Genomic DNA, 26,872 nt, shown 5'->3' on the forward strand with positions numbered 1-26,872 from the left:
TTCAGGGCTGGGGAGACAGCGCTAGCAGAAAAGTGTTTGCCAGGTAGGTGTGAGGTTCTGGGTTCAGTTCCCAGAACCTACACTAAACATCTGGATGTGGTAGAGCACTTGTAATCCCAGTGCTATGGCAGGTGAACACAGGTGGATATCTCTGGGACTCCTTGAGCAGCCAGCCTAGCCCAGTGAATGAGCACCAAACCAATGAATGATTCTCTCAAAACAGTAATGTGGGTGGCAAATGAAGACCAAAACTTGAGGATAACCTGTAGCTTCCATATAAACAAGCACACGCGCGCGCGCGCGCGCACACACACACACACACACACACACAGCCTTTCTATCGGGATATTTCTTTAAAGCATTTATCATCTTCAGTGTATTCCAGAGAAATATAACTAATGCAAAATATTTTGTAGTTCTAATACATCAGTCAATTCTCACTTTATCCCCATAAAGCTGGAGTCCCAAGCAAACCAGGCATTCCTAAATTACTGGAAGGCAGTAAAAATTCAATCCAGTGGGAAAAAGCTGAAGATAATGGGAGCAGATTGATGTACTACACCCTTGAGGTCAGGTAGGTGTCAATTTGTGCCCTTGAGGTCGGATATATATCAACTGGTGTCTCATGTGCCACAAGAACTAAGCAGTCAGATACAAGGTGGCCAAAAGCAATAATTCTGTCAAAGTACATTTATATAGAAAAATTAATTTTTATGGATTTTTGTGTGTTTCATGATGTTCTTTGCCCATTTCCTAAAGTCAGCCTTGACTTTCTTAATTACAAAACATACCATGCCATTCCCAGAAATCTGTAACTGCTCATTCAAACTTCACAGAAACTGCTCCCACAGAGTTTATGCAAGTGATATTTACTTACTATCCACTCTGCTTAAGAAGCTGGACTACTGGGCTGGCGTTTGGTGTCAGGCAATGAGTGCATGTAAACTGATAAATTTTGCTTTTAGCAAAGTTGGATTCTGTCAGGTGAAAAGTGGCAGAAAGATAGGTATTCTTTTTTTTTCAGAGTCTGAAACGAGGGAGATAGCTGAAATGATATGAAGTCAATAGGTGTGCGGTCTTTTCTGTCTGATGTCAACAGATGAGTGTTTCCAAAGACTGAAAATGCGCTGTCGCCTAAAACCAGCAGCTGAGAAGCACATGCGTCTTCAGACCCAGCCAGTTTGCAGAGTTCAGTGAGGGAACTGGCCCAGAAGGGCTGACCTTATGCCAGCTCTAGGGGAGAAATCCAAATTCCAAAGACACTCCCCTCACGGGACTATGAAGCCATCTTTAAGAGGCTCCAAGGACAGAAGTCACTTCCATAATTATAGTCCTGGCAACTTGAGCTTTAGGTCTATTTTTGCTTTGTCTTTACTCTAGCATCCCAAGAACCTCAGAAAATTTCCTGCTAATGTTAGGAAATTCTTTGGGCTACATTGTTAGTTACAATTTTCAAAAAAGTAGCTTGTCACTGTTTTTCATACAGAGTAAAATATGTTTAAGAACTGTCTTGGCAGTCTTTGACTATAATGGTGGGTAACATCCAGGCCATGACTTTATCCTTGCTGGGACTCCTTAGTGTGCTCCCCTCAGGAAGAGCTTAAGTGTGTAATTTTACCTAAATATCTTGCATACATACCCTTGCCATAAGCTCCATTATTGGTATAATATGGACACTATAGGACAGGAGGAAGTGTTGTCATATGATTATCTCTAAGCCATATCTTGGGAAAGGATACTCTAGTTACACTCTACACTTTTTTTTACCCCCCCCCACTCATATATACTGATAATTTTGGTGGCTGAACTATCTGTCTACATACCAACTTAAGTATTACTGTTCTTGCAATTTTAAAATCTACATTTTTATCTAAATATGGCATGAGTAGATTAGAAGTAACACAGAAGACTGAAAAATTAATGTATATATTATATATAATATACATATATATATTATATTTGCCAAATGGTATTCACACTTGTAATCCAAGAACTGAGAAGGCAAGGACTGAAGGATCATGTGTTCAAGGACATCCTGACTACAGAAATAGCTCTGTTTAAAAAACCCAACCAACCAAGTAACCAACCAACCAACCAACCAACCAACCAAACAAACAAACAAACAAACAAGCAAAAAGATAAGGGAGATGGCTCAGTGGATAAGAGTACTTACTGAGAAAACATAAGGACTTGCGTTTGAATCCTCAGACCCCACATACAAAGCCAGGTGTGGCTGTGTACATGCCTATGATACTGTCCCTATGACACATGGAGGCAGCCTCACTGGGGCTTGCTGCTACCAGTCTATCTTTGGTTTAGAGACAGACTCTGCCACAAGGGAATAAGGTGAAAAATGATAGGGTAGGACACCCAATGTCTTCTGATGGCCTGGACAATCATGCAGGGCTGTATACATCACATATACATGCAGAAAAGAAAAGGAAAAAGTGCAAACGTTTGATCTAAAACTGTGAAGCAATTATGTGTTTAGAGATTAGCAGTTTCCAGCATTGTAAACAGTGGCCACCAGCTTTCTCTTTTCGTGGGTTTAGTTGGTTTGTTCATGAATCACTAAGACTTTAATTAATATACTTGCTATATTCTGTAGCAAAGGATGCATCAGAGGTAGGGTCAAGGGTCAAGTGTGTGATAGTGACTAGAAATAACCCCATATTTGTTTTATGTACTGTCTGTGTCTATTAATCTACTGTTTCTTTTGCAGAAAAGGCATTTCAAATGATTCACAGAACCAGAGTTTAAAGTGGAAGGTGGTGTTTAATGGGTCTTGCAGTAGCATTTGCACATGGAGGTCAAAAAACCTAAAAGGAACATTTCAGTTTAGAGCAGTAGCTGCAAATGAAATTGGATTTGGAGAATATAGTGAAATCAGTGAAGATATTACATTAGTGGAAGGTATGTTAACATATCTGTCTGCACATTAATTTATTACATAAATATTTAGTGTCAAAGATACTTAGCATTAGCAATATATATGAACAGACAAGGTGGATGAATAACCAACCATATAAGCTACTGAATGGTTCGGCTTATCTGATATATTTCTTCTTAAAATTGTTTTGTTTTGATATCTTTTGGTTTTATCGAGATGGTGTTTTTCTGCATAATAGCTCTAGCCATCCAGTAACTCACTTTGTAGACCAGGCTGGTCTTGAACTCCCGAGAGCTGGAATTAAAGGCACATGCCACCCACCATGCCTATCTTTAAAACATCATTCTCATCTTATCACATCTCAGTAGTAGGTGGCCACTCCTGACCATCTACCACCCCAATTCCATGCTCTTACACCGACTTCCAAGAGTGTCTATTATCTGCCCTCTATCTTTTTGGCCATATGTAGTACCTACTTTCTACTGCTCTCCTTTACCTGAGAGACTTAGAACGACTTTGTGTCTTTCTTCTTATCTATCTGTTCCATCACATCCTACGTTAGCTTATGCATTGTATTTCTTAACATCTATGTAGAAAAAAACCCTGACTAGAGTCAGCTTGGGGATATAAGAGTTTATAGTTAGGTTATAGGACTCAGGTCCACAAGCAAGGGAAGGTGAATCAGGAATTCAAGGCGGGAAGCCAGAGGTAGGAACTGAAGCAGAAACCACATAGAAAAGCAGCTGGATTGCTTGCCTCTGAGCTCACATCTGGCTACCTGCCTTATGAGTTCCTGGGTCTAGCTGCCTGAGATGACTGGTACCTCCATTCATCAGAAATAAGAAAATTTCTCCGCAGACATACCCATGGACATCTGAGTGAGGCAATTCTTTAATTGGAGGTCTCTCTTCTTGGGTGTGTCAAGCAGACAACAAAACTAATCAGGACTTATAGATGGAAACTTCAGTGACACATTTAATTTCTCTCTCTCTTTCTAGTCAACAACTTCATTACAATTGATGTCAATTCCTCTTTAAAAAAATTCCATTTATTTCTTTGCTTAAGTGCACCCATGAACGTTTGTCTGCCATAGTAATGTATATGCAGGTAGAGAACAATTTTAAGAGTTGGTTCTCTTTTCCTACGTGGACCACAGGGATCAAACTCCAATTGCTAGACTTGGTGGCAAGCACCTTTACCTGATGATCCAGATTGCTGGCACATCATCTTAATGTCTCACTGATCACGTCTCACATCGCTATTCCCACATTGACTTTCTTTCTTTCTTTCTTTCTTTCTTTCTTTCTTTCTTTCTTTCTTTCTTTCTTTCTTTCTTTCTTTCTTTCTTTCTTTCTTTCTTTCTTTCTTTCTTTCTTTCTTTCTTTCTTTCTTTCTTTCTTTCTTTCTTTCCTGATGCATAATGCTTTTAATTGACCCATCAGTAGAACAAAGAGCTCAGAGAAGCTGCTTTACCAAGGGTAATGCTAACATGGAGCTGAAGGTCAAATTAGGAGAAGCATAACTAAAATACAAAGCAGGAAAAACATTGGCTTGTAAATAAAAGGTAATTTTAAAAGATACAAAATATTTGTATATAAATATAAAATGAGTACAAATATCAAAAGTCAGATAATAGTGAAATAGCAAGCCTCTGATCCCACAAACTTCAGAGAACTCTCTCTCTCAAATATATATATATATTATAATATTATATATATATATAATATTATATTATATATGATACATACATACATACATATATATATATATATATATATATATAAAATTACATACCTATTATATTCAAATGGAGGAAAACTAAATGCAATGGACAATCTTGAAACAAGTTAGACAACAGGAAGCCCCTGACATGGTCATTATAGAATAGGTTCATTTTTCCCATAAGCTATAATCAAAGCGTGTAATTTTGTCTTTTCCAAGAACAGTTCAGAAGAAGTTAGAAGATGATAAACTTTTCTCAAGTAAGAGAATTTCAAGAATGATGTCAACAAATCATATTGATTCAAAATTCTAGAGGAAGTCTTCCTTTCATCTTTTTCAGACACTTAATTTCATTAACATTTCTACACTGCACAATATAGATCCATAGTAATAATTTTTTTTAATATTTTAAATTTATTTTCTATATCCTTTGTTTACATTCTAAAAGCCTTCCCCTTTCCCAGTCCCCCCCGCCCCCATATGTTCCATAAGTCCTCTTCTCTCCATCCATTCTCTTGTCTTTCCCCCTCCCTTTTCTCTGTCCTGGCACTCCCCTACAATGCTGGATCAAGCCTTTCCAGGATTAGGGCCCTCTTCTTCCTTCTTCATGGGAATCATTTGATATGCTAATTGTATCTTCAGTATTCAGAGCTTCAAGGCTAATTAATATCCACTTATCAATGATTGCATTCCATGTGTATTCTTTTGTGATTGTGTTACCTCGCTTAGGATGATATTTTCCAGTTCCATCCATTTGCCTAAAATATTCATGAATTCATTGTTTTTAATTGCTGAATAGTACTCCACTGTGTATATATACCACATTTTCTGTATCCATTCCTCCATTGAGGGATATCTGGGTTCTTTCCAGCTTCTGGCTATTATAAATAAGGCTGCTACGAACATAGTGGAGCATGTGTCCTTATTGCATGCTGGGGAATCCTCTGGGTATATGCCCAGGAGAGGTATAGCAGGGTCCTCTGGATGTGTCATGCCCAGTTTTTTAGGAAATGCCAGACTGATTTCCAGAGTGGTTGTACCGTCTTACAGCCCCACCAGCAGTGGAGGAGTGTTCCTCTTTCTCCACATCCTCGCCAACACCTGCTGTCTCCTGAGTTTTTGACCTTAGCCATTCTGACTGGTGTAAGGTGAAATCTCAGGGTTGTTTTGATTTGCATTTCCCTAATGACTAATGATGCTGAGCATTTCTTAAGGTGCTTCTCGACCATCCGAATTTCTTCAGGTGAAAATTCTTTGTTTAGGTCTGTACCCCATTTTTTAATAGGGTTATTTGGTTTTCTGGGGTCTAACTTCTTGAGTTCTTTGTATATATTGGATATTAGCCCTCTATCGGATGTAGGGTTGGTGAAGATCTTTTCCCAATTTGTTGGTTGTCATTTTGTCCTTTTGACAGTGTCCTTTGCCTTTCAGAAACTTTGTAATTTTATGAGATCTCCACATTGGCTTTCTTGATTTTAGACATCCTTGTGCTCTCAGCTTAACCAAACTCCTGACAGTTTAGCTCATGCACAAGGCAGATGCTTAGCCCATCTTTGAGTGACATGAAATACCTCTACTTACCGATTTCACTATGGCATGTGAAGCCTCCTAGGACCTCCCCCCCCCACCCCATGTGGTTCATGTTCCTAGCATTTGTTCCTGTGATGAAGCTTTTTCATTAGGTCTTTGGCTTTGTGTTTCCTTTAGTCACAAAAAACAGCCTCCCATGAATCCCTTACCAGGGGTTTCCTTTTTGCCACTGGTACTGGTTAAATGATTCTTTTGCTGAATAGACTGCATCTTGATCTTTATTCATGTACAATATTGCTAGACTCTTTAGGTCTTCACTTTCTTGTCACATTCATTCTAAGTTTGACTTTTCATACTTGCACTGCATTCTTGAACTGATTTTCAGTTTATATTACATGTGTACCAAGTAGCACTGTGATTTAGATTTGATTCTTCAATAAAAGTTGATTCTAATGATGTGGTCTGCACTCATCTGGCTGGTGGAAGTTTCATACACACACACAGACACACATACAGACACACACATACAGACACACAGACACAGACACACAGACACACATACATAAACACACACAGACACACACACAGATACACACACACACACACACACACACACACACACACACACTTTGGAGATTGAACCCTAGACTTTGCACATTCAAAGTAAGCACTCTATCACTGGTTACGTTTTCAGCACTGTAATGGCAAGGAATTTAACCTCACTTATTTCGTTTATTGATTTTACTGTAAGATCCTCCATACCCCTTGATATAGGGTTTCTTTTTGTAGCCCTGGCTGTCCTGGAACTCACTCTGTAGACCAAGCTGGCCTTGAACTCATAGAGTTCAGGAGAACTGCCTCTGCCTCCTGAGTGCTAGAATTAAATGCGTGTGCCATCACCTCTAACTTACTTTTAGGTTCTTACTAGCGTATGTTAATTACGAATACTAATAAGTTTCATTGTGACATTTTCATACAAATATATATTTTGATCTTAGTAACCTTATCATTACTTTCTATCATCCCCCTTCTAGTCATTAGCCTTTTATTTCAAGGCCTAACTTAAACGAGACTTCTGTCCTACATAATTGACATACCTAAGGCAAAAATAAGTTATTTGCATTTTACACATACATTTCACATAAAGCTTCAATCATTCTGGGCCATCAAGATGACTCAGTGGGTAAAAGTACTTGCTTCTAAGTCTGATGGTTTGAGTCTGCTCCTTGGAATCTCCACAGTAGAAGAAGAAAATCATTTCCCACAGTTTGTTGACCTCTAAATTTGTGTTCTGGCAGGCAAGTGCCTGCACATACACAAACATACAACATACAACACATACACACAAACACTTCAGTAAATAAATGCAATGTAAAAAAATTAAAATGTCCAGGAGAGCTTACTCAAAAGTTTAGAGCGCTTGCTTGGGGCTGGTGAGATGGCTTAGTGGTTAAGAGCACCGACTGCTCTTCTGAAGGTCCTGAGTTCAAATCCCAGCAACCACATGATGACATATAATAAATAGACCTCTTGCTCTTGCAGAGGACCTGGGTTTGAGTCTCAGCACCCACATGGTGGCTCATAGCCATCTGTAATTCCAGACTCCCCAGGGATTTGATGTCTTCTTCTGGCCTCCACAGAAACATCATGCACATGGTGCACATATATACATGAATACAGAACATTCATACACATAAAATTAGAAGACAAAACTGCCATTAGGCATATTTATATTATAGTCAGTCTTGACTAGGTAATTCCTGAAAAGGCCGGAGGAGTAGATGCTCTAGGTTTTGCGAGTCACATCTGCTCTCTGGAGGTCCCCTTCTTTCTCCTCCTCCTCTTCCTTTTCTTTTCACTTCCTCCCTTTTCTTCCTTCTAAATTTTTTTAATGTAAAATGTATTCTTAGCTTGTGGGAAATTTTACAAAGCTACAGCCAGGTTTGTCCCATAGGCTGGGTTGGCCAAGCTAGGGCCTGTATGCCTGGTCCCTCTGTAATCAGCATACCAAGATGCTCCACCACATTTTCATGTTGGTATTCCTTAGATTAGTGGCTATGGAGTGAAATAAGTTTGGAGAGCTAATGGAAAATAATAAGTATCAGCTACTTTTAATATATGAAGATAAAGATTTCTTTGTCCCAAATCCCTTAATGGGGATTTTGGGTTTTTGTTGTTGTTGTTGTTGTTGTTAGTTTTTGTCATCCTAACATGGATTGGATGGCTGTGGTTCAGTAACATGACAGTGACATAGAAATGGGGAAGCAGCACCTTTGATTTCTGCTGGTTACAGACTCTCAACATTGTTGATTGCAAATTGCCAACTGCTAAGGAACCAGCTCAGAGAAACTTCAGAGGAGCAGGCTCCTGCTGGCATGTGCAGTGTGTGTGTGTGTGTGTGTGTATACATGTGCATGCACACACATGCATGCATGCTTCTGGGGCAATTTGGCTTTCTGTGTGAATTAATTTCTTTTCAAACTTCTATCTTCAGATGGTTTTTGGATAACAGAAACAAGTTTTATACTTACCATCATAGTTGGGATATTTCTGGTTGCTACAGTCCCACTGACTTTTGGTGAGTATCATAGATTTTACAAGCAGGCAATGAATTGTTTATTAGATCATACTTACTGATTTATCTTTCAGTTTATCTAATTTACTACATGAAACAATGCCTTATTAAATAAGTTCATAAAGTTCACAGCATTGTCCTGGGCTGTCTTTTCATAGCCATTAACTTCTATGATTTTTTTGATCAAGGGGTGTGTTAGTTTTCTTTCACATAAAGGTTTATTTTGGCTTATAGTTTTGAAAGTGTTGGTTAATGATCAAGTGTCCTTGTTGGTTTGGGTGTGCAACAGCCCCTCGTGGCAGGAGTGTGATGTAGCAATGTCCACATCTCACAGCTATGGATAGAAGAGAAAGAGAAAGGAGCTGGGGTCCCATCATCATCATCTCCAAGAGCATGTTCCCCATACAAGAAATCCTCCTGTTTGGTCCTAACCTCTGTATCCTAAAGATGTCAAGCTGAGGGCTAGGATTTAACCTGTGCATTTGAAGACTATTCTGGACACAAACCACACCACGGGGCAACTATCTCATGGCTAATACATCAGAATATATAATATATACTTGAGATACAAGATGCTCTATTTTAGCTTGCTGTGAAACAGTGTTTGTTTCTGATCGGTTATTTCAAGTGCTCTGTGACTTGTAAGTTAGAATATAAATAAAAGTAACCATAGATACAAAGACAGTGTAGGATTAATGGGAGGCCAGTGTGAGTCACTGGTTGGGATAGCTTTGTTCTCCAAGCAGACAGCTCAGTTTGGAATGAATGGGGCCTCTCCCAGGAGTCCATTTCTGGCCTGTGGGACTCACTCTTGCTTTCTGAAGACTGATAGGTTTACTTCAAATCCCTGTTTATTTACAAAGGATCGAAAAGCAGCAGTTAGGTCAGATATCTAGTTCCTATAATTTATGTTAATGTGTTGTTATTCCTTAAAGCTCTCCCACTTTTTAATGTTTATTTTAATTATGATAAAAACACAGAAAACTCAAAATAGATTATGAAAAGTTGGGCCTGGAGGGATATCACCATGATCATACGTTCTGGCTCATTCCTATTGTATAATAAATGCTGACACATCACATTTATTCAATTGCCCACATTTCTTGGTTTGGGTTATAAGCTACATGAGCTTTCCATCTGCTATGATACTGAGAGTGCCCCTTACACAGAATTACAAGAAGGGCATGAGAGCAGGAAATAAATTCTAGCACATATGCAGAAAGTTGTGACTTATTGTGTTTATTAGAGAAAGTTACAAGGGAACGGCAAAGGAAAAGCTACAAACACAAAGTTAAATCCTCTCTTTCTCTCTAAATAAATAAATAAATAAATAAAGCTACTATTTAATTAATTTTCCCAGTCATTATTTTTTCTCCAGAGTGATTGGAGGTAAAAGGTCTCAGGCAAGACTTTGAATCTGAACTGAGGTTTCATTTAAAGAGAAATCCACCCAACCATTTTCTGAGTGGGAACCCAGAGGTGGACCTGGCTACAGAGTCCATCAATCAGGCCAGTGTTAATTAAAGCTTGCTTCAAACTTGGAAAAAAAATCCCCCCAGATAACACATAAAGCTTCTTCAGTTAAGAGGGGTAGTTAATCTTTTGTGCAGAGCCTGCTAGGATCTTAACGTGTGGTTCCAGGGAGTCTGCGAACGGCACAGCTGATGCCTCCAGAGTTTTGTGTCTGACTGTGGTATGTTTGGCAGTTGGCATATAGGCTCATCTGCTTTCTGCTGGGAGGCATGTTACACAAGGAAAACTTCATCTCACCTTTGCTTCCTTATTTCTCCATCACCGCTGCTTGAACCCATGACTCTAGTGGATGAAGATGCAATCATTTCAATGTTTTGTGTGCTTTTGAGGCATCCTACAGATCTCTGACATTCTCAGGACGTGAAGGTCTTTATTGTGTTTGGGATTTGTGGGCTTTGGGTGGAGCTAAGCTAATTCAGTTTTTCCTTTTGTTGGTGGCATATGTGGTTTTACCAGTAGGAATGTGTGAGTGCATGAACAAAGACCATGTGACTAAAATAATGAAAAGTAGCAATTCTTTAGGAATTGCCTTGTGCCAAGGGCTCTGTAAAATTGAAACAAAGGCTTAAAAGTAAGTACTGGCAGTCTGTGGATTAGCGAGAGGCCATATCTGATATGCAACACCAACATCATGCCAGGAAAAGAAGTTACAAACTATGCTCAGGGACTCCAGGAGCTTGTCCTTTAATAATGGAGGCAAGACACACATATTTGAGAAGATGCATCAGGATGTTGTGACATGAGATGTGTGTTATAGTGACATGGAAGAGCACTGACAGCCACACTTGGACTTTTAGGGGTTTTGGCAAGAGATGGAGGAGATTAGCAGAAGAATGAGGCTGTGTCTCTCAATGAGGATGCCTGGATGCGAGTGTGTGATGCTTAGAAAAGTGCTTTGTTAAAGGTGCTGGAAGACCTCCTCTGCAATCCCCCTAGCAGGAATGCCACTTGAGTAAAACTCTATTGTCTCAGATATGGAAGGAACTATGAAAAAAGGTTGACTTTTTAAAATTGATTTGGGGCTGGGGAGCAGAGCTGACTAGTGTAGAATAGTCTGGTCTGGAATTTGTGCTCCTGCTGTCTCAACCTCCCGAGTTCTCAGATTCTAGGTGGGCATCCCATGCAAAAGTTCAAATTTTAATAATCATTTCTGAAGCATTTTTGCTGATTTTGAGGCCTGTATCAATACAACACAAATAGGTAGTCTTACTGACATCATTGTATTTTAATCTTTATCAAAGTTTTTTTTTATCATTGTAAACACTGAGCATGATGTGGAAAGGGGAGAATACAAATCACTCATGTTCTACAAGTAGGCAGGACTGATGCTCCTGTCTATTATAGAAGTTTTCTACATATGTATATGAACAACAGATATATATTCTTTTGTATGGATTTCTGTCTCTGCATTGCAGTGAAAAGTATCAGAATACTTTGAACAGAAGGAGGCCACCCAACTCTGGGAAAGCTAAACATTACAAAGGGATATATGTCTTTCATGTGTCTGCATATGCTCATATGTGCTTATGTGTATGCATGTACATATGTATGCATGTGAGTGTGCACATGTGCATGTTCATGTGAGTGTACATGTGTGCATGAACACGTATATTATGTGTGGAGGCCAGGGGTCAATGTCAAAAGTCTTTTTTCTATCCCCATTTACTTTATTTTTTGAGACAGTCTGTCACTGAACCTGGAGACCACTGATCATCAAGGCTGGTCCCCAAGATCGGCCTGTCTCTGGCCTCTGACTCCAACACTGGGGTTATAGATGTGTGCTACATACTCAGCATTGAACTGGGTACTGGGGATCCAAATCTAGGTCCTCCTGCTTGTGAAGCAAGTGCTTTGTTTGCTGTGTCATCTCCCCAGCTCTGACATACACATTTCTGCCTTACACATCACACTGAAGATGTTTTACACTTGATCTTAGCCAAAGGGCTGAGAAGAGAGAAATTGAAAACATTTTAAATGTGTCATTGTGTTGGAAGCTTTCCCTCAGATCGACTGGATTGTGATGGCAATGTCTGGATGCACAGGTTTGTCTCATTAATAATTATTTTGCAAGTTTTAAAACTGAGTTTGGTTCTAACTTATGAGTAATTTTGAGAAGTGCACTCTAATGATATACTTCAAAGTTTATTTGTAATTGTAAGTAATATAATTGATTCTATGATTAAAAGTGTAAGACTTGTGTAGCTTCTGTATGGAAATTTTACCCATATTTAATTTAAAAATTTTTATTACAGGAATATTTTAAAATTCAACTAGTATTCTAGCAACAGTGTTTAGACACATTTATGTTCTTAAAACACACTACCATTTCTTAAGGGAAAGAAAAGCAATATTTTACTTAATAGATTGTCTGTTTTCTTTGTAGTCTGGCTTAGAAGCTTGAAACATCACAAAGCTTCCAAGGAAGGCCTCTCAGTTCTCGACGACAATGACAAAGAGTTGACTGAGCTTCGAGGTCTGGCGGCTGGTGTGGGACTGGCCAACGCCTGCTACGCAGTACAGTATGTGGCCCAGGCCCATCTTCTCGGATCATATAGGCAGAGTGTGGGCCCAGTAGTAACAAGAATGTCCATATATTCCCACATTTCCCAGGGATTTTCGGGTGTCATCATCAGTAGCATTTGCTTCTAGTTTCAAATGTGGCTTGGGACAAAATGGTGAACTATGTGCTTATCCTATAAGAAAAATAGAGGAAAATCCATTGCTTTCCATTGTTTAATTTTGTGATTCAAAAACCAACTTAAGAAGGATAAATTATTGTGAAAAAAGAATGAGTGGTAATGTAGTTAATTGAATTGGCAATAGAGACTGAGGAAGGGAGAAGGTTCTAAAAATTGCTTGTATCCTATTACTCCATTGTAGAAGCTGTAAGATAATCACTTACAGTGTTTCTTTAAGAGAGCTGAGTTTAAAACCTTCATTATAATTAAGGAAAATAAGTATTTCTTTGCATGAGATACTATGTCGTAGTGTCTGTAAAAAGAATCCTATGGTCATAGGTCTTGCTTTCTGAAATTTACAAAACAGGATTTATTTATTTTTATTAAACAATTCTCCTATTTATTTGTATCCCAGATGCAGTCCCTCTCCTGATCCCCCTTTTAGACTTCTTTCCCCAGCCTCCTTCCTTCTTTGAGAGGGTATCCCTGCCCCGCAAAACAGAATTTAAACTAGATACAGACATGAGACAATTCAGCTCTTCAGAGGTGGGTTTTTTTTTTGTTTGTTTGTTTTTTTGGTTTTTTTTTTTTTTGGTTAGTTTTAGAAAACACTGTGTATCTGATAAATTTAAATTTCTTCCTGGACCTGCAGAGATAGTTCAGTAGTTAAGAGCATTGGCTGCTCTTCCAGAGGACCAGAGTTCAATTCCAAGCACTTATATGCCAGTTTATAACTATCTGTAACTCTAGTTCCAGGGGACCAGTCACCCTTACATGCTGGAAAAACACCAATCAATGCACATAAGATAAAATTAAATAGGTCTGGAGAGATGGCTCAGTGGTTAAGAGCACTGACTACTCTTCCAGAGGTCCTGAGTTCAAATCCCAACAACCATATGGTGGCTTACAACCATCCGTAACAAGATCTGACTCCCTCTTCTGGTGTGTCTGAAGACAGCTACAGTGTAATTACATATAATAAATAAATAAATCTTAATAAACAAACAAATAAATAAATAAATAATGTTTTGAAAAAAGGATTCTTGCAAAACAAAACAAAACAAAACAAACAAAAACCTCTAAATTTAATTAGATTAAGTACCAACACCACAATCTTCCCAGGTAAGACTGGACTTTTGAAGGCTAAAGCGGTGGTGGAGGAGCTGACCCTTTGGTCATAGTAAATCCTGTTTGGCACGAGAGCAGGTATGTGAGACGGATGAAGTATTATACTTCAGGGCCCAGCTGCTTCTGTTGCTATTTTCTTCATCTGTAGGAGCTTTTACACGGGTCTGCAACCTAGAGCATTTTATAACTCCACATTTTGAGAGGAGCAGCTGCAATAGAAGCCTTAGGGTAGCCTTCACCTTCATGTTTCTATAGAAATGTCAGTGTCCAGGAAAGTGACATGCTCTGCCTGTGTAAAAGCCGATAGAGTAGAAAAGTGTTGGAGTGTAGAATTCTTCATTACCCTATTAGAATGTGCAGTGCCGCCAAGCACTGAGATCTCTCGATCTCTTTCAAATACAAACATGTAAACTTAAGGCCATTGAGGGGAACAAACATACTGTTGTTTTTTTACAAGTACTCTTCCAACCCAAGAGGAGATTGAACTTCTTCCTGCTTTCCCTCGGGAAAAGCTGAGCCTGCGTCTTTTGTTGGGAAGTGGAGCTTTTGGAGAAGTGTATGAAGGCATAGCTGCAGACATCCTAGGAGTGGGAAGTGGAGAAATCAAAGTGGCAGTGAAGGTAATGCAGATTTACCCTACATTTTTAGTTGACATGCTATTTGTATGATTTATATATCTATTGAGTAATGGACAAATCCGGGTTACTAGCATATTTATCATCTTAACCTTTCTCATTTTTCTTATTAGTAAGTAGATGGAAATTCTGTTGTGAGACACACAACACATCTTGCCTGCTGTGCTAGAAGACTTCTTTCTAACCAGTAGCTCTGAATGTTTATGTGCTCATACCTGGACAGAGTCTGGACTTGGAATACTTTCTCAAACCTGCTAACCATGTTGTCTCTGTTACAGCTGGTGAATTCTGACCCTGGAGCTCAATCACCTTTAGTACATATGTAAACAAATGAGATTTTCCACTAAGCCTTACTTATAACCATCAAAATCTGAATTTCCTATGTCATGAGATAGTAATATCTTTCTGATTTTCCCAACCTTTTAAGAGCATAGAGGCTGGTCTTAGTCTCTGTGTTGCATGGATATAGTTGACAAAACATAGAGGCTGATATAGACATAGGTTACAGTCTGCACCTGCACACAGACTGTGGTTGCCACCGAACATTTGATGCTTTTTTACGGAAAGACTAAATATATTTTCATATTTTGGTAACATTTCCTTTTAATAGAGGGCTGAACCATTTCATATAATTAAATGTCATGGTCCCTACTTAAGAGCGATCTGTGCTTTAAGGATGGCCAATCTGTGTTGGTAAAATTATGTCCATTTCCAAGTTATAGACTTGAAAGTTCCTTTAACTTCCTCTTGTCTGAGCCCATTAAATGCATGCTTATTTTCTTTCATACTGAGATGACTACTGGCCAGTACTTATGCCAAGTGAGTGTTGCCGTTTCTGAAATCTTTTTCCACTTTATTCTTGTTTGTTGCCTCATAATGACACTGTGAGTGCCAAGAATTAGGAAGGCGTCACCTCCTCATTAGGACCAGAGAGAGGAGGTAGGATACTTTATATGTGTTGGTCAGGAAGGAGCAAGTTTTCTATAAACTTCTCTACCACATCAATTTCTCTCTTTTGTTTCGTTGCCTGGAACTGAAACTTAATGGCAAAGAGATAGGAGAACCAGCTCAGGCCGATCTCCTGTGATTTATGGCCGAGAGACTGAAGAACTAACCAGGTGGGCCTCCAGTGACTTCTGGCAGAGGGATTGATGAACTAGGCCAGGCTGGCCTCTCATGATTTATGAAAAAGAGACTGGGGACTTTTAGAATAGATTCTCACAATTAACCTAACATTTATTGACCAGTAACAGGAAAGAGCTAGGGAGTGATTTCAAATAAGGTGGGAAAGCAAATACTGAGAAGACAATCTGAAAATAGCTGACCCATTTATGCTCAAATTAGTGTGTCTTTAAATTTTTTTTATGGTTCTGTATATGGATAGAGGGCTCAACCATTAAGAGCACTGGCTACTCTTCTAGGAGATCTGATTTTGATTATCATTACTCATATGGCAGCTCACAACCATTTGTCACTCAAATTCCAGGGGATCTGATGATCTCTTCTGAATTCCATAGACACTGTGTACTTGTGCTATACCAGCATTCCTATAGGCAAGAGCCATATACGTAAAATAAATAGATAATGTAGTGATTAAAAAAATCCCACAAAATAAGAAACATTCATTTTTCAGAGGGACCTTACGTAATTGTTACTCGACCCCTTATCTATCCCTTCACTGAGATAGTCTTGATTGAACAGTAGCGATAGTGGTAGTTTTAGAGACCACACACAGTGTCAACAGGTGATCACAGATCATAGGCACATGCTATTTCTGTTATTTAGTTCCAGATATCAGAGTAAATATTGCAAAGACAAAATCAAATGCAAAGCATAAGAAAACAAAAACAACCACAAAAACAACAAAGAAGACAAACAAGCAACCAAACAAAATACAACAAAACCTTGTCTCCAGTAATCCACTGGGCTCCCAGTGTCTGATTTCTGACTTGCCTCCATTTCTCCCAGACCTTGAAGAAGGGTTCAACAGACCAGGAGAAGATTGAGTTCCTGAAGGAGGCACACCTCATGAGGTATGGCATAGCTCATGCAGTGATTTTTCTCTGGCAAGTATGGATAGAAAAATTTCCTTTCTCTTTAGATTTTTAACGCCACAAATAACCCAGTAACAATCAGATCGTCCCGAAACTAAATGTGGACAAAAAATAAAAACTTTAAAAGGAAACACATCCATTAGCATTAAATATTCCATAGAAGCTAATATCCAGAGCCTGGGTAGGCAGTTCTCAGACAAACAGTCCTCCCATCTCTCATCTCATCCGGCACACATAGCACACCTTGTATATTCTGCAAGCAAATTCTGAAGCTCTTTTGCTTTTACAATGTGTCTATTCATAATGAGGGATAATGGGCCAAACTGACCCAGGAAGAATGTTGTTTTATATGTTCTGATATTAGCAAGAATATGTCTTGCCTAGAACTGGTCAGCAAGGTTCCAGCAGGCAGCAGTCATGAGAATTACTCAAGGACATCTTAAGGAGAAGCAGCAGGCAGAGACTCATGGGAAGTCAAGCTGGGTCCTCTAGTTAGACTGGGCCTTACTCACTCTGGTGTCTTCACAACCCAGAAACCCAAACCTGAGGATCTCAGTTGTTTCCCTGAAAGGGAATGGACATTTGTCATCATTGTAATGGAAAGCCCCTTCTATTCTATTCAGATGCACTGGCCACTAGGGGTTGCCATGTTCCTCTTTAAGACCAGCACAGGGGACATAGTCAGCGAGGGCTTTGAAAGGATGCTCTAGGTAAAGAACTGCTCTGTTCCACGAAGACCCCAGCTGGGACCACTATGACTACCATGTCATCTGTCTTTTTACCTTCCAGCAAGTTTAATCACCCCAACATTCTGAAGCAGCTGGGAGTCTGTCTGCTGAGTGAACCCCAGTACATTATTCTGGAACTGATGGAAGGGGGAGACCTTCTAGGCTATCTGCGCAAAGCTCGGGGGACAACGGTAGGTAGGAGGTGGTGTCTGCGGTACTGGCTTCCTAAAGCAAATCGCTAGAACTTTCTGTTGATTTTCTTCAATGCACAGTAGCCTTAACTGGTGGGAGAGCCTTTGAAGACAGCCATAAAAAGTGCATGTTTTCTAGATTAAGATTATTAGAAGCCTGATCTAATACCTGAGCCTGGTTTTAGTATTTAATGAGAAAACAAACCTCTTATAAACAGAAGAGCACCCATACCCCCAGCATAGGTATTATGTGGAATTTCCCTGTTTATTCCCCAAATTTAGTTCCAATCTTAAACTCTACTAACCTTTGTCTTTGGATGGATCTGCTGACCCTGATCTTACTGAGATCAGGTCATCTTCAGGATGACAGAGTTGTTCCGATTTTCTTTTTGCTCATTTTCCTCCTTTTATTGAAAGTAGATTTTTCTCATATTGTATATCCTGATTATAGTTTCTCCTACCTCTATGTCCCCCAGTTCTTCCCTTACTCTCCTCCCCCAGTTCCACTCCCTTTCTGTATCTCATTAGAAAACAAACAGGTTTCTCTCTCTATATATATATATTCTATATATAATAATATAACATAACATAACATAACAAGAATTATCAGGCCAGAACTCGACAAAACAAACAGAAGGAAAAGATTCCCACTGACCATCCCTATCCCCAACCCCCAATGGCATGAGAATCATTCAGAGACCCACATTCAGGAATCCCATTTAAGAAAATTCTATATGCAAATGGTCTGAAGTGTAAAAAGTGATAAACATGTATAGATAAGACAAAATAAAATAAAAGCCCTTAGAAGACAATGTGAGACAGGAGCCTCCGAAGATTGTATGACCTCAGTAGAGGTTGGCGGCTTTCTGCCGTCCATTTTCTCTCGGCTACTTACTGTTCGTCTGTTTCCCCAATGAGGCTCCCTTGAAGAAAACTTTCATTATCAATTGGAGATAGTGTCTGGGTTAGGGCCATATGTCTACTTCCCCTTTCAGTTCTAGGGCCTCTATCTGGTACAGATTCCTGCAGGCCCTGTGCATGCTGCCGTGGTCTCTGTGACTTCATGCATGCATTGGTCCTGTTGATTTAGAGGTCTTGTTTCTCGGGGTCCTCCAACGGCATCTAAAACTTATTTGGGGTGAAGCAAAACTCTTGACCCTATGCATCCACTCTCATTCCATCTACCCAGTGTCCTGTTTGCTCCTCTCCCTCAGACAGTCACCCCTACAACCCCTGTTCTCCGGGTCTGTCCTCTCGGTGGTTCCAGGTCATCCATCCTGTTCCTAGTGCTTGGCCCTCTGTGGATCCAGGAACTACTCTGGCATGCTGGATGAAGCCAGGCGATGGCCTTCCTGCAGGATCCTACTTTACACCTTGGATGAGAAGACAAGAGGCAGAGCACTGAAATCTAAAGCTATAGATTTAAAACACGCATTTTCTTTTTTTGCGTACTGTATGGCTAAGCAGAGTATGTAGCAAGGTGAATAATGTAAAAACCAGGAGGCTGTGCGCAATCCCACACACACTTGCAAGCCTGCAGATGTCTTTCAGTATTTGCCTAGTCTCTCCAATGCCCTGCGAATGCTGGTGCCCAGTGTCTTTTCATTTTGAAGGGAAATTTATACACTTTCTAAACTGGAAGAGCCTTTAATACAGAACTTCCTTACACACCTGCCTCACCGCTCCTACCATCACACACAGGAGGGATTTTTCCTTGTTATCCAATGGTTACTGGACTTTCCCACTTATCAGTATTTGGGGTTGCATCTGTATGAGGTTTCATCATGACATGTAGATGAACGAGCCAAGTATGATTGGAGGGCTTTATTTCATTTTCCTTATGGAAAATGTTCATGAGCACTGTCTGATGTTTTCCTTATCATTTGCTTTTTCTATTTACTCTCTGGTGGAATTGTAACTTAGAATGAGAACTGAGCACTTCAGTTTATTTCTTGAACACTTCCTCCCTGTAGCCAGTGCTGGTGCTTGCTCCAGGATAGCCATAGTTTTCTATCCTGGGACTTATCCTACTCTCATTATGGAAGACAAGATGCTGTTGGGTGCTGTGTCCCATATGACAATGCCACATGCACTTCATCCTTTAGTGCTTATTCACGTGTGACCCAGTCCTCTTCATATAGGAGTCCTCAGAAGCACTGTGCTGGAATCAGCAGTATGGATAACTTTCTTGTCCTTGATGTATTGCTGTGATGACAGCATAAATATTAACAGCAGCGAGGCCCCGAAATGGTTGCTTAGTTTTTCCACTTTGAGACAGTCAGCTCTCTTACCTATGAACTGAAGCACTGAATTAAACACTCCTAAGTTTTGGTGTTCTAGGATCATACTGAGATGGAAAAACATGAAAAAATGTTGTAAATATAAACATGGTACTTTCCAAATGCAGTCAGATTTATCAACGTCTCTTTGGGTTGTAATGGTAGACCAGCGGAGATTGTGACTTTTACTCTAAAGGAACATTTCACATGGCATTTTATTAATAAATAGCATATGAAAAATGTCAAAGTCCTTGCAGGTAGGCCATAGTTATACATTGTCTGCATCTTTCTGTGCAATTCATGTAAGGGAGAAAATAGAAAAAAACAATTATCATGGAATACATTGCTGGGCCATGGAGGGAGGAATGTAATTTCTAGTTCAGGAAAGCTGAGGTAGCTATATATTCTCCACCAGGGAAGACTCAGTATGGTTTGGACAAAACCAAGGCAGGAGATGTAAGAGGAACCAACATTTCCTCATTGAATGATTAGCATTTGCAGGGATAGAGCTTGGTAGAGCTTTAATATGACTAGAGGGTTCAGCAAGATACAACAAGAGGTAGGTGATATTAAGAGGGCCAAATATGGGGTGGGGAGGTATCCCAATTTGTTATAAGGGATAAGAGACATGTTGGGGATTCAGGCAGGTAGAATCATGGAAACTGTATTAGAAGGGTGCTTATAACCAGCAGGAAGCTTAAGAAAGCCATAAAGAGTTTATGAGTAAAGTGGGGTTTGCCCATAGGGTTCTGTTCACACAATAGCTAGTCAGGATATCTGACAGGATTCGCAGACTGTAACGTAGGTATCTAGTGGACCCAATTTAGAAGGGATATTATTAAGTGCTTGCTATATATAAGCTATATTACATATCTTATTTTCAAATCTTGAAAGATCAGTTGTACTAAAATCATTTTATATATGAGAAAATTGTCTTTTTAATTAATTTAAGCATTAGTTAACATTAAGAATTAGTTAGAGAACTATGTTTCAAATCTACAGATACAGTATTCATATATTTTCCTCTTGAGCTTTTGTAGTCTAAATAAGGATTCCTTTAGAACAGCAGGATATCGTTGGCGAATCAGCCATGGGTAGAGAAGAGGCATGGGGCCATGGCTCATTCTGTCCTAGAATGTGAAGGTGACCTCCACTTTTGTGACATGTGCAGAGTAGTGGGGCAGCACTTGACAGCACCTTTCATGAGTAATTGACAGATTGTAAGATTGGATGAGGTTAGGAATCTTTGAGGTGCTCAGTGAAGGATGTAGGCACTATCGAGAGTCAGGGTCTTTTCTAGCGAGGAAAAGAATAGCTTGGAGAAAAGAGGAGGATTAAAAAGTGCAGAGTGAATTTAAGGAAGGGCAAATAGTTGAAAACACTAAAGTGCAGCTTCTGAGAGGAGAAGCAAAGGGGAAATTACTGGGCATATAGAGAGTCTGGCGCAGCCTGGGGCTGCCATGAGGCTGTGCCCAACATCCGATAATCGGTTCTATGGGAAGTGAGGCACAACCAGGGAGTTAATGAAAAGACAAGAGGCTGGACACATGGGAAGTCTTTGGATGCATCAGTTAGAGATGACAAAGGCCTGCACCAAGGTAATTGCAGGGATATGGAAAGACTCAATGTATGACTGTGGCCTCAAGGCAGCAACTGTGAATTTTCTCCATATGCCACTATTAAAAATTTTGACTGGCTTTTGTTTTTGACAAGAATTCCTTGCAATGAGTATAAGCCTGTCTATATTTGTGCTGGCTCTTATAGATAAAAAGTAATCTAGAAAGATAATATTACTAACAAATTCCATGGGGGTTCTTATGAAGAATAATCCTAGTGTCCTGACTAAAAAATCAAAAGGCATTAAACCAATCATTAATCTAGCCATCGTGGGTTATTATTTTTAATATTTTATTAGTAATTCTATAAGATCAGATACCATTTGTTTATTAAGTACTTATTGTATGTTAGCAATATTATATGCCTTATTTTAAATCTTGAAAAGTCCATTGTACTAGGGCCCATTTTTCATGCAAGAAAAGTGACTAATAAGAAAACTCACCTATCGATGGCATAACTAGATTTTAAATTTACAAATGCAGTTTGCTACCATGTATGTTTGTATGTTTTCCTCTTGAGTTCCTGTAACCATAACAAAATTCCTTTAGCACATCATATAGTAGTATACATATTCATATATGCATATGTATTCATATATATTAATACATATGTGTATAAACTTTGTGACAGGTACATATAATGTTTCCTCTGTCTCTTATAGTTTCATGGTCCTTCACTCACCTTGGTTGACCTTGTAGAGCTGTGTGTAGATATTTCAAAGGGCTGCGTCTATTTGGAGCAGATGCACTTCATTCACAGGTACTATGAGATTCTGGATATTGGGTAGGTTATTGGGTAGTCACATGACAACCATGTGTAGTTTGGGCAGCCTACACTAGAGAGTTAAACACATTCTTTACTTCAAAGTCCCAGCATTATTTTAAAGAGTCTCTGTACTAGTTACTTTTCCCATTGCAATGAGAAAAGCAATGTCCAACAAATAAATGTAACTTAAGAAAGAGAGAGAAGGCTTATTTGACTTATATTTTGAGTGAACAGTCCAGTAGCTGGTCACAAGAGTCTGTACTGGAGTGAAATGAATGCTGGTCCTTACATGGCTTTCTCTTTTTTATTTAATCTGGGACTGCACCCTATAGCTCTCCACAATTAGAGTGGGTTTTTCCCCCCTCAAGTAACCCAATATGGAAACTCCCTTATAGACATGCCCAGAGATCTATTTCCTAAGTGATTCTGGATCCTATCAAATTGTCAGTCAATATTAATCATCAGCTTTCTCCCTTCCTTCCAGACCTTCTAACCTTGTATGATCTCTAGAATATTTGTTTATCACTATCAAATGTTAACTTCTAATTTAGGGATCTGGCAGCTCGGAATTGCCTTGTATCAGTGAAAGACTACACCAGTCCTCGGATAGTCAAGATTGGTGACTTTGGATTAGCAAGGGAAATCTATAAAAATGATTATTATAGAAAGAGAGGGGAAGGCCTGCTTCCTGTTCGGTGGATGGCGCCTGAAAACTTGATGGATGGAATCTTCACTTCCCAGTCTGATGTATGGTGAGCTAAATGGGACACAGGAAAACAGGGGCAAACTCTGTTAAATATCAGGATATCTATCTAATTTTTGTTCTTGGTTTTAAACTGTATTTTATTTAGTCTCTCTCTCCCCCCTCTGATATGTGTATGTAGGGATGTATGGAGTGCTCTCTCTCTCTCTCTCTCTCTCTCTCTCTCTCTCTCTCTCTCTCTCTCCCTCTCCCCCCCTCTCTCTCTCTGTCTCTCTCTCTCCCCCTCTCTCTCTGATATGTGTATATATGTGCATAGGGAGGTTTAGGATAACTATTATAGATCTCAGATCCTTTGCATTCCTCTCTCAGTTCTTTCATCATCAGTCTGAAAATTCTACATGAAGCAGACTCACTTATTTCAAGTATTTTGCTATTCACCAAAGGTGTATATATTTGCGGCTATGGTGTATTCAAACGTGTTTATATTGGCAGAAATTGTACTTATCAGTAATGTGCATGTGCCCCCAATATATCCTGCAGGGGATGTGTCATCACTAGTTTATAAATAGTCTTGAAGTCACGGATCATGAAAACACATAGGGGACTGGGAAATTTTTGTCTTGATTATCTGAGTTTTGCTTCTTGGTTCCCAGCTTTTGATTCGAGCTGCTAAAAAGGTTGTAGATTTGTTCAGTAAATTTTAAGCCATAGGAGAAATTGTATAGGAGAAACGTGATCCTCAGTGATGTGTTTTCATTTATGACATTCTTCTCCGTGTTGTTTGTCATCATTTTATCGTCGTCGAATCCAGGGCTGGGTGAGGAAATGGTGACACGCTCCCTTGCTCACCCCCACGCCTGTCCACATGTGCTTTTGTGTGCTTGTATCTCTGTGTACATGTGCTGCATGGAAGTCTGGCTCTTTGTGTGTGTGTGTGCCATCACCCCAAGCCTTTTTATCATCTTTGAAATGCGGTCCATCAACAGTGTCTTTCTTGTTCTACTTTTTCTTAATATCAACCTCCTTTTAAGTCTCCAATTTGCGTTTTATAAGGCCAATAATGTCAATCACAAACTAGCCCCTGTAGCCCCAGGAATAATGATGTTGGAGAAGCTACTGTAAACCTGATGTTTGTAATAAATATAATTAAAGAGAACCCTTTAACATCCTAGGTCCTTTGGAATTTTGGTTTGGGAGATTTTAACTCTTGGCCATCAACCTTATCCAGCGCATTCCAACCTTGATGTTTTAAACTATGTGCAAGCAGGAGGGAGACTGGAGCCACCCAGAAATTGTCCTGATGATCTGTAAGTTAATTACGGTAACGTAAGCGCCCCCAAAACAGAAACATGTGCACACACAGTCTTAGAGCTCACGGTTATGGCTTGTTAAAAGAAAACCTGGGATTTATATATTTGTACATCCTACATAAAATAGAAACTGAGGGTGGGACTTCATTTACTCAATACATTATGGCTTTTTAAAAATATATACATGCCGTATTTTACTTTAATACAAATTTTTGGAGAGTAAAATATGTTTGTAGTCATAGTAAGGAAATTTAAATAAATATGACATCTTTCTTCATGTGTGTGCATACGTGTGTGTGTGTGTGTGTGTGTGTGTGTGTGCGTGTGTGTGTACTTCTTCATTTTACTTTGAGAGTCTGTTTGAATACTATCTTTTTGTTTTGTTTTGTGTTTTGAGACAGGGTTTCTCTGTATAGCCCTGGCTGTCCTGGACTCACTCTGTAGACCAGGCTGGCCTCGAACTCAGAAATCCACCTGTCTCTGCCTCCCAATTGCTGGGATTAAAGGCGTGCACCACCACTGCCCAGCATTTGGATGCTATCTTAATCTTTGCCTTAAAATAGTATATTACATAAAAATATATTAGTTAAAAGTTCAATTGTTTTTTGATATAGCTCATACTGATCAATGGGATGTAGTATTACTAAAAATTGTATAGACAGATTTGCTTATGCACTTAACCCCAAATAACTGTGATATACAGTAACACAACTATAATATAATGTTGTACCACACAGTAACTTGGTCAAACAAATCCTGGTCACTGTTGAGTTCTAATAGTAACCCCTTAAGTGTGAGTTATTTGAGCTTAATTACAAAAGAAAGATAATTCAGCTATGCCGAATACATATTCAGTTCCCACAGACAGTATCAACAGAAATATCAAGCCTTGCAACTTTTACCCAAAAGGTTTATAAAAACAAGCAAAAACAAACAAAAAACCCCAACAAATAATGGGGAAATATTACACATACTCTGCCGAGCTAAACATCATGTGTGTAGAGAGGTCTTTATGCCAGGGCCACAGCTCTTGTGCATCTTGGAATGTACTCTGGATGAGATGGTAGAGGCAGCAGACAGACGGCCAGCCAGCATGTAATAAAGTGCTAAACTGTGTGCTACAGACAAATGCAAAAGGAATTAGCAGTATGCGGATGCACACCATGGTTGCACTGCCTAGACTGTGCTGTGTTATTTCAAGGACTATTTAGACTTGAGCCAAGAATGATTAAGAGCTGGGCACCTTGGTTGGCTGTTGTACTGGGGAATGTTTCTAAATTATTTCAACCTTCCACCTAAAAGGTATAATTTATCACAAGTTGCTGATTCAGCCTTTAAACCTTTCAGACATATACACACTTGGCCACATTTGATAGCAGCACCTTAAACTGAATCCTGAGTCTTTTAGGATTAGGACAATTAGGAAAAAATCTTTAACTTAAAGAAATTATACCAGACATTTAATTTAGGTCTAGGGTGGGGGATGAGTATGACCAAACATGCAATAAATTTTAATTACACGGTTGGAAAACTAATCACTATTTTCTACCTCCTACTCATATCTCAAACACTCTGAAATTCATTCTAGAATTTTAATTACACAATGTGTTCCTTATGGTCTTATAATTGTGTTTTTCACGCTATTACCTTCCACTAGGAGTATGCAGCATGTCTCATCATAATCAGGCAATACTTTTGGATAGGCTTTGAAGAAACAGATTATTGCATTACACTTTTTTCCTGTGTTCACTTAGTTTTGGATGATGGAGCTGAGGACAAGTTGATCTGCTGTATCTCAGATTTTGCTCTATTCAAAGATATTAAAATTCATGGGGAAAGAATGTTCTAGAATTCTCTCATTAGGAGTCTGAGGAAGGATGATATTTTGTGCATTCTCACCAGAATACATTATTGACCTATATTTTTCCTTTTCTAAAATCAAAAACAGATTCTTTTTCATATGATATATTCTGGTTATGATTCTCCTTCCCCAACTACTCCCAAACTATTCCCAACTCCCCACCCACCCAGATCCATATCTTTTTTGATTTCTCACATTAGAAACAAAGAGGAACTAAAAAGTATAGTAATGAAATGAGACAAAATAAAAACAAACTGAGCTGAACAAGCCAAAACAAATGCAGACGAAGCAGCCTTCAACGGAAAGCACAAGAGACACAAATAGACACAGAGGCACACACACTGCAAATACAGAAATCTCACAGAAACCATCATACATTGACAAAAGACTTGTAGGGTAAGAAAAAAAAAAGGCCAAACAAAGCATTATGGGAAAAAGTAACAAACAAACAAAGCCCTCCAAAAATACCCTTGAGTGTTAATGTACATTTTATATATGCTTTGCTAAAACCAAGATTCCTCATTGGTTTTGAAATTAATTTGAACATCATTCAAAAATCAAGGAATACTTCCAACTTCAGGACTTTGCAAAACCCCGGGAAGAGTTCAGGGCTACCATGGAAACAAGCTGTACTGGGAAGTAGAGCCCTTGTGCCATTCAATCTGGCCATGGC

The 26,872-nt window shown here is 39.2% G+C and overlaps 1 protein-coding gene across 1 annotated transcript in view; it reads left to right on the forward strand.

Annotated features, from left to right (window-relative positions):
* Nucleotides 1–26,872, forward strand: part of Ros1 (ROS proto-oncogene 1, receptor tyrosine kinase) — a 136,397-nt gene that overhangs the window by 99,059 nt on the left and 10,466 nt on the right. Inside the window, exons 33-42 of the mRNA XM_052163597.1 lie at nucleotides 457–574; nucleotides 2,723–2,913; nucleotides 8,637–8,720; nucleotides 12,634–12,769; nucleotides 14,514–14,676; nucleotides 16,660–16,724; nucleotides 17,535–17,664; nucleotides 22,222–22,319; nucleotides 22,877–23,077; nucleotides 24,201–24,335. Coding sequence (XP_052019557.1) covers nucleotides 457–574; nucleotides 2,723–2,913; nucleotides 8,637–8,720; nucleotides 12,634–12,769; nucleotides 14,514–14,676; nucleotides 16,660–16,724; nucleotides 17,535–17,664; nucleotides 22,222–22,319; nucleotides 22,877–23,077; nucleotides 24,201–24,335 — 1,321 coding nt within the window. The remainder of the gene's footprint in view (nucleotides 1–456; nucleotides 575–2,722; nucleotides 2,914–8,636; nucleotides 8,721–12,633; nucleotides 12,770–14,513; nucleotides 14,677–16,659; nucleotides 16,725–17,534; nucleotides 17,665–22,221; nucleotides 22,320–22,876; nucleotides 23,078–24,200; nucleotides 24,336–26,872) is intronic.

Source organism: Apodemus sylvaticus, chromosome 19, assembly GCF_947179515.1.
Source record: "Apodemus sylvaticus chromosome 19, mApoSyl1.1, whole genome shotgun sequence".
NCBI lineage: Eukaryota > Metazoa > Chordata > Mammalia > Rodentia > Muridae > Apodemus > Apodemus sylvaticus.